Raw genomic sequence first — 8,978 nt, forward strand, 5'->3', positions numbered from 1 at the left:
GAGACATGGGTGGCTCACTGGGAGGTACTTTGGGCGGACTTTTTGATTGTCTGGGAACTGAGGGAGCTCTTTGGTCCCCGAGAACAGGATTAGGTCCTATTGGGCTCATCAAAATTGGGGTTAGAGATAATTTGATTCTGAGAATTACACCGAGATCATCTCCTTTCATAAACCATCTAAGGCCCCATGTTCTCCCAGTGAGCCAGGGATCTAGCTGTTCTTTTCCTTTTTCTGTAAACTGTATCCGTAAGGGCAATGATTTGTCCCCTTGGTAGTAAGATGTAGGGGGGGGATAGCAATCAGAGGGGCGCGTACCATGGGGAGTGAAGTTTTTGAGTATTGTTATGAATTCCTTATCAGAAGAAGGTTTCCAGTGAGCGTCCCCTGTAGTTTCACAGCCCCAGGAGGAGCAAAAGTATGTTTTATAATTTCCACATCTACGTGCTTGGGTTCGGTTTCTCCCTTCTTTGGGACAAACGTAAAAGTCATGTTGACCCAGTCTGCATCTCGTTATGGGGGTAGAACAATAAGTACTGAGGTCATGTGAGTTGCCGGGAATATCCCAAGAGTCTGATTCAGCGGCTAGTTGACAAAAGTCTGGGGTCAAAATAGGCCACCATGTGCCAGGGATGTGGGCTGCTGTAATAGACCAAATTATTTTTCCGGTTTCGGAATACACCTGCCAAGTCAACTTCATGGGGGTATGGGGATTACTACCTAGGACGAGGGGAGTAGCGTAGAGAGCAAGAGTGATTAACAACGTGTAAGTCTTATCTTTAGCGGGTTTTGGGTGCGTTGCAGTTTCCATTCTGGATCCAGAGAGGCGTCTGTGGGCTCCTGCGGATGTGCAGCTTTCACGTGGGAAGCGTGGATCCAAGCGGTGATGCCGTCCACTTTGATTGCAGTGGGAGTGGTCAGCAGGATGGTGTAAGGTCCTTTCCACCGCGGTTCGAGGTTCTTGCTCTGGTGCCTGCGTACCCAGACGGTGTCTCCGACTTTGAAGGGATGTGGCAGCGAGGGGGTTTTGAGTTCCTCCTTGTATGCTGCGGCTAGAGGCTTCCAAACCTCGTTCTGGACCAACTGCAAGGCACGCAAATGAGTCTGCATAGATGGGGTGAGGGAGGCATAAGTTTCAGTTTCATAAAAGTTAACAGCAGGTGGTGGTGCACCGTACAAAATCTCAAATGGGGTTAGCCCCTGTGGGCCTGGGGTGTTTCGGGCCCGGTATAAAGCTAAAGGTAGGAGTTGTACCCAGTCTCTAGTGCCAGTTTCAAGCGTTAATTTAGTTAGAGTCTCCTTGATGGTTCTATTCATCCTTTCTACCTGTCCTGAACTTTGGGGTCTATAAGCACAATGTAATTTCCAATTAATCCCCAATGTATTGGCCACCATCTGACTTACCTGGGAGACAAAGGCAGGCCCGTTATCTGACCCAATGGTCCCGGGTACTCCATACCTGGGAAAGATTTCTTCCAGTAATTTCTTTGCAACCACCTTAGCAGTCTCATGCCGAGTTGGGAATGCCTCGGTCCATCCAGAGAAAGTGTCAACAAAAACCAGAAGATATTTGTAGCCATACATACCAGGTTTAATTTCAGTGAAGTCTATTTCCCAATGGGTTCCGGGCTTATGGCCTTTTACCCGGATCCCTGTTCCAATTTTGATCTTACCAGCATTTACCTGGGCACATGCTTGACAGTTTTCTGCTTCTTGGCGCAGAAGTTGATCCCTGTTTGGAAGATATAAAGTACCTTCCCCACGCTCTAAGAGCTCCTTCATCTTTTTAGCCCCAAGGTGTGTTAGTCTGTGTAGGGACTTTACTAATTGTTTTGAATTTTTGAGGGGCATGATAGTCTTTCCTTGATATTTCCAGACATTTTTTCCGGGGTCATAAGTGGCCCCCAGTTTTTGTATGGCATCTAAATCTTTATCTTCATAGACCCAGTGTTCTTCATGGTCATCATGTGGTGGGTCTACTCGTTGGGGCAATAGAGTCACTATCAAAAGCTGTGGCCCTAGGGCTGCTTTCTTGGCCGTTTCATCTGCTAATCTGTTCCCTTTGGCCTCTGGAGTATTACCTTTTTGATGACCGGGGCAATGCATGATACTTAACTTTTTAGGCAAGAATAAAGCTTTAAGTAAGGCTAATATTTCAGCCTTATTTTTGATCTCTTTTCCTTCTGAGCTTAGTAGACCCCGGCGTCTGTAAATTTCTCCGTGTATGTGAGCAGTAGCAAAGGCATATCTACTGTCAGTGTACACGTTTAGTTTCTTCCCCTCTGCCAACTTTAACGCTTGAGTCAGCGCTATCAGTTCTGCCCGCTGAGCTGATGTTCCGCCCGGAAGTGCACTCGCCCATATTACCTCAGATTCGGTGGTGACGGCTGCTCCTGCTCGTCGTTCTCCATTGAGCAGATAACTGCTTCCATCTGTGTACCAGACCAGCTCCACATCCTTCATCGGTTGGTCGGTGAGGTCCGGCCGGGTTCCCTGTGTCTCTGCAAGAATCTGCTGACAGTTGTGAGGATCGGCTTTTCCTGGGAGCGGCAGGAGGGTCGCTGGATTCAGCGTCACCATGGGACCAAACTGAATTCGGTCGGTGTCCAATAACAAAGACTGGTAATGGGTGAGTCGGGCATTTGACATCCAGCGATCAGGCGGCTGGCGAATCACAGTTTCGATGGCATGAGGGGTTAACAGGGTTAATGGCTGTCCCAAAGTCAGTTTAGTGGCATCCTTAATCAGCAGAGCCACAGCTGCAATCATCCGGAGGCATGGTGGCCATCCTGCTGCCACTGGATCTAATTTCTTTGACAGGTAGGCTATAGGTCGCCTCCAGGGCCCTAGTTTTTGGGTTAAAACCCCTTTTGCATATCCCCGTTTTTCATCTATAAACAGATCAAAGGGCTTGGTAATGTCCGGTAAGCCCAAAGCAGGGGCTGACAGAAGAGCCAATTTGATGTTATCAAATGCCAATTGATGTTCCTTAGTCCAAGCAAAGGAGTTACCTTGCTTAGTTAGTAGATACAAGGGGGCTGCTATCTCAGCAAACCCAGGAATCCAGAGTCTACAGAAACCTGCGGTCCCCAGGAATTCCCGCAGTTGCTTGGGACTCTGGGGGGTTGGTATACTTGAGATAGTCTCTTTTCTGGCAGTTGTCAACCATCGTTGACCATCATGGAGTTCATAGCCCAGATAGGTAACTTTTGTCTGACAGATTTGGGCCTTCTTTGCTGACGCCCTATACCCTAGTAGCCCCAAAGTTTGCAATAATTTCTCCGTACCTGCCTGGCAATCTTCCTCGGAGGTCGCAGCCAGCAAGATGTCATCTACATATTGGAGCATGATTAGGGAAGGGTGCCTTACACGGAAGTCTGCCAAATCCTGATGCAAAGCCTCATCGAAGAGTGTTGGGCTGTTTTTAAATCCTTGTGGCAGTCTCGTCCAGGTCAGCTGTCCAGAGATTCCCCCTTCTGGATCTTTCCATTCAAATGCGAAGAGAGCCTGACTTTGGGGAGACAGTCTTAGGCAGAAAAAAGCATCTTTCAGATCCAGAACAGTATACCAAGTATGAGTAGGAGGCAAAGTGCTAAGGAGATTGTAAGGATTTGGCACTGTGGGGTGGATATCGCATACCCTCTTGTTAACTTCCCTTAAGTCTTGGACTGGTCTGTAATCATTAGTCCCCGGCTTTTTAACTGGTAGTAGTGGGGTGTTCCAGGGCGATTGGCAAGGTGTTAGGATGCCTTGGTCTAGGAGGCGTTTGATATGCGGCTTGATGCCCTGATAGGCCTCTCTTGACATAGGATATTGTTTGATATTAATGGGAGTAGCAGCGGCCTTCAGATGAATGACTATTGGGGGCCGTTGTTTTGCCAATCCCATTCCTCCGGTTTCAGCCCAGGCCTCCGGGTAGGAACTAAGCCAATAGTCCATGTCTTTCATAGGTACCGAGGGCTTGTCAAAAAGTTTATATTCGTCTTCCAATTTGAAAGTCAATATATGTAATGGAGTCTGGTTTGGCCCCGTGATGGAGACGCCCCCATCTTTAAAATAAATTTGGGCTCTCAATTTAGCCAATAAGTCTCTTCCCAACAGTGGATACGGACAGTCAGGCACGTGTAGGAACGAATGAGAAACCTTACCTGTGGCAAGGTGTACTTCTCTCGTGGTGGTCCACCGGTAGGGTTTACTCCCAGTGGCACCTTGGACCCACGTCGTTTTGTGGCTCATGGGTCCTGGTGTCTGTGTCAGCACTGAGTGTTGGGCTCCGGTATCCACTAGGAAGGTCACAGGTTGCTCCCCTACTTGTAGAGTTACCCGGGGCTCAGGGGGGAGCTCCTGGCCCTGACTCCTCTAATCCTCATCTAATGTTAGCAGTCGGGGAGCCCGGTTGGTATCTCTCCTGGGGTTGGGGGGTCTCTTTGGGCAGTCTTTTACCCAGTGTCCTTTTTCCTTGCAGTAGGCACATTGATCTCGGTCTACACGGGGTCTGCTTTGCTCCCTGTCCCTGTTTACTTTGTTTCCCTGATGTCCTGCCTGAACTACGGTGGCCAATATTTTACTTAGTTCCCTGTTACGCCTTTGTTCTCTTTCCCTTTCTTTTTTGTCTGATTCCTCTCTAAGCTTAAGTTCTCGTTCTTCCTGCATCTTTCTGATCCTGTCCTCTCGTTCTTCTGGAGTTTCTCTTTTGTTATATATCTTTTCGGCTTCCTTCAGTAAGTCTGCCAGAGAAAAATCTTGCAAGTTATCTAGTCTCTGCAATTTAGACCTGATATCTGGGGCGGACTGCCAAATGAAAGCCATAGATACATTTCCTTTTTGGTCCTCGCTATCAGGATCAAAAGGAGTAAACCTCCGATATGCCTCTTTCAATCTTTCTAGAAATGCTGTCGGGGTTTCTGTTGCCCCTTGGGTAGTCTGTCTTACCTGAGCCAAATTAGTGGGTCGTCGCCCTGCTGCATGGAGACCCGCTATGAGTAACTGGCGATAGAGACGTAGGTGGTCCCTACCTGCTTCAGTCGCATGGTCCCAGTTTGGCCGGGTTAAAGGAAAAGCTTCATTAATCAAATTTGGGAGTTGGGTGGGACGCCCATCGTCCCCTGGCACATTTTTGCGAGCTTCCAAAAGAACTTTTTGTTTCTCCTCTGAAGTGAGGAGAATTTGCAGGAGCTGCTGGCAGTCATCCCATGTTGGCTGATGAGTTACTAGGATAGACTCAATCAAAGAGGTTAGAGCTGTAGGGTCTTTAGAAAAGGAAGGGTTATGGGTTTTCCAGTTATAGAGGTCAGAGGCAGAAAAAGGCCAATACTGATATTGGCCATTGGGGCCTCCCGTCTGTCGCAGGGGGAGAACTCTGGAGGTGTCTCCTGAGGCGGTGTGATCCCGGCGTCCCCGGAGCCGTCCCACCATGGGAGAAGGATCCGGGGGAGCATTGGCGACTGGGCCTTCTTGGTTCTCGTCCTCGGAGGATGCTTGATCAGGTTCAGGGGCTTGTAAGGGCTGGGGCTGATAGGGAGGAGGCTCATCAGTCAGCAAGTCAATTAGAGTTGAGTCCTCCGGCGGTAGAACCTTCTTTGGTGTTGTCCCTGTTTTAACTGAGGTCTCAGATTTGTTAAGAACAGGGTAAAGATGAGAGGTTTGGGGAGGGGGAAGTGGAATGAGGGGAGCAGAGGGTTCAAGGGGAGGACGGAGAGGGGGTTTGGGTGGAGAGAAAGGAGCAACCCAAGGGGGGGGGTTGGAGGCTAAGTCCTCCCAGGTAACAATGTAGGGTATCTGGTCAGGGTGTCCATGAGGACCATGGGTGAAGATTCGGGTTTTCACCTGGAAAATAAGATCAGTATTAAAAGTCCCTTCTGCTGGCCAGCTGGTGTTGAATGTTGGCCATTCTGAAGTACAGAGAGTTTTCCATTTTTTCTTTTTGACTGCCACGGACAGGTTGTCTGCCCGATCTTGAACGTCTTGCCAATGATCTAGAGTTAGGCTCAAAGGGGTTGTTAGTGATTGTCCCATGTTACTTTCAGAGAGGAAATAGAGAGACAGACACAATGACACAAAAACGAAACCAAACAGTGAGATCGCTGCGCGGCTTCGGTGGAAACCGAACAAATCAGATGGCCTGGGAGAAGTTTGTACTTCTTTGTCGCCTACAAAAATGGTGTAACCCTCGGAAACACCGGGGGCCCCAAAGAAATGGACCCTTCTGATCCCTGGGACGTCTCCCAGGGTGGCAGGGGAGAAGTCCGAGTTCGTCAACTCCTTCTCAAGCTGCCTCAGAATACTAAATGACAGAACTGCCTCAGAATACTCAGAATACTAAATGACTATGCCTAGGATCATATAGTCTTACAGACGCTGCGCGGAACAAAGAACAGATAACCAACAGGACAACAAGACAGTCAGTTTGAGCTGGCCAGCTTACCTCCCAGTGATGTCGGGTGTCCTCCGGATAGGGACCGGGATCGGAACCGGAACCGGGATCTTGGATCTCGGTGGAACCTCCACAATGAAATATCCACAGATCCCAAACCCGGAATGAACCACACGAGACACTGGCTGCAAAAAGCAGGAGGCGTTTATTCTCACACAGGCGCCTGCGGGTGCACAGCAAAACCTCAGCCGGAGCTTCGATGAGCTGGCACACCGGGCTTTGGGGTATAGATCTTTTATATGGAACAGGTGGGTTAGGTCTTAGCTTAGCACAGCAACAGCCTTCCTATTGGTCCCTCTGAATTCAGCAGTTGAGTCACCTAGGGGGGTAAACTTGTTTTTCAACTTTTTGTTCTCAGAAAAACCATAAAATTGCATTCTGTCCTTTCAGTTCCTGTTTTTAAACCTAGTTCTCAAGTTTAACCAGTAGGACTGTCTAAAAGGAACATCTTGTGATAGGGGGCCCGTTAGGGTTATCTACATGGAACATCTTGTGGTAACATTGTGCAACACCTGAGGTGCTACATGCTGCTGGAGGGGTTTTGACATGGGGGTTGGGTGAGGATGTGTCTTGCAGCTTTGAGGCCTAGGGGTTTGGTCATCTAATGCTGGGCCTGGGTCTTGAGGTCCTACAATCTGAGAGACGGAAGTCAATATCAACTATTTGAGGCACAGTAAACCTGCAGCCATGAACTCAACACAATGATCCTCAGCAAAATGATAGAAGGATCTTTTGACTGTTCACCAGTGTTTTGCTAGCATGCATTATATTATGGAAGATCATCCCAAAGTTGGTAGGAAGGATGGAATCACAAGGAACCCCCTTCCCCTTTTAACTGATATTACAAAACCATGTTCCTGTCAGTTCCTATCAGCAACAAGAAAGTCCCCTAACTGGAAAAACTGTATTCCAGAACAGAGAGCTTGGAAGGATGGGAAACACAATACTATTAAAGTATATTGAAAATATTATTTTGTTGTCTACAAGGTTGTCAGATAAAATGCTTTGACTTAAAGCCCTATTAAAGCAGAGCTTGGTAACAGCATTAGCTGAGAGAAACATTTAGGTGCTGTGATCTGCAATAGGACAGCAGAGTTCATTCTGAGCAGATGAAATGTGATCTCTGCAGGGGGAGCCAGCCACAAGCTGGGCTGGGTTCTTCCAGCAGAGGCAACAGACTTGGCTGAAAGATGGTCTTAATGTGCAAAGTGGGTGGTGTGCTGATCAGAGATGTAACAGTTTTGCCAGCTCATTCCTCAGCAGAATAATAGTCTTGGAAGAAGCATCATTTCAATTTGGAATGGAACTCAAAGTGTTAGTGTTTTCTGTGTTCTCACACTGTCAATGTCAATTCTTTCTCTCCCCCTCTCACTCTATTCTGCCTCTTATGGGTCTCATTGGGAATAAATGAAACTTCACAAAAACAATTCCCAATGTGATTTGTCATGGTTATGAATTTTATAGCAGTTGTGACATGCTTAATTTTATTCTAGCACCTTGTAAATAAATGAATAAACAATGCATAAATGAATGAATGAGTGACTGAATAAATGAAAACTTTCCCAACACTTTGATATTGCAGTTCATCTGCCCTAAATTTTAATGGCTGATCTGAATGGTATGAGATGTGCAGCTACCCTAACCACTAATGCTCCACAGAGAAGAACAAATGTAAATTTGCATGCAAAAATGTATATTTCCTGTACCAAAATTGCAAAATTACTAAATTCTAACTCATGTACAATCCTCATTGTCCCGTTTTTGTCATATTATGTATAATCATTATCTTCTTACTAAATTTACCTTTCATTTAGGCAAAGTCATATCAAAATTACTTTGGTGCTCCCTCAAAAACATCATATGCATCCCTTCATCATCCCATTACCATTTTCCTCAATGTGCTATAACTGTGCTTGTCTGTGTTCTTCTTTCCACTCTAAAGACAGCATTCAGCATTTAAAGGTTACTTATCTTCGAATTCCTATTTTTGTATTCCTGTCAGCCCACATTATGCCCATCACATAGAAAGTACCCAATAAATGTTTGTTGAAGTAATGTTAAAAGAAAAATCTAAGCACAAATGGATAGTGGATTTTTTGTCTCACTGACAAGAAGAACAATTGGGAATACCACTTAATTAATCAGTATAGATTTATTAGCCTGCATGCTCTGTGGAGACTAGCAACAGGCTGAGCCCCAGGTGCAGGGCAATGACTTGGCAGATTTCCTCCTGTTCCCATGTTAGCCCATCAACCTTATCCAAAAAGGGAAGCTAATAAATTATAACAGTAGTAACAACTACTTCTTCCCACTGCTAAGCATGTCATAAGTGGTTACATCATAGGTATATTTAGAAAAACTCCATATTTTTCAAAACCTGTGAAATAATATTCCAGATATGCTATCTTTTATGTGTTTTTGGTTTTGTTTTTATAAGCAGAGCTGTTTTTACTATAGAAGTGAATGGGTTTTGGGAGACTCCATAACAAAGTTTAGTATCAAAATAGCTCCTTCATTGACACTGTCTCAAACTGCCACTTGAATATTC

General features: G+C 46.3%; 1 protein-coding gene across 1 annotated transcript; it reads right to left on the reverse strand.

Moving 5' to 3' along the window:
* Positions 1 to 1,423: 1,423 nt before the first annotated feature.
* On the reverse strand, positions 1,424 to 7,057 carry LOC124091783 (uncharacterized). The gene is given in 2 exon segments (XM_046442981.2): positions 1,424 to 1,479; positions 1,482 to 7,057. Coding segments are annotated over 2 exon segments (4,587 nt in total). The 5' UTR covers positions 6,013 to 7,057.
* Positions 7,058 to 8,978: the final 1,921 nt, after the last annotated feature.

The sequence above is a fragment of the Marmota monax genome, unplaced genomic scaffold, assembly GCF_021218885.2.
Source record: "Marmota monax isolate L192 unplaced genomic scaffold, Marmota_monax_Labrador192_F-V1.1 WCK01_AAM20220418_F8-fsc00091, whole genome shotgun sequence".
NCBI classification, from domain to species: domain Eukaryota; kingdom Metazoa; phylum Chordata; class Mammalia; order Rodentia; family Sciuridae; genus Marmota; species Marmota monax.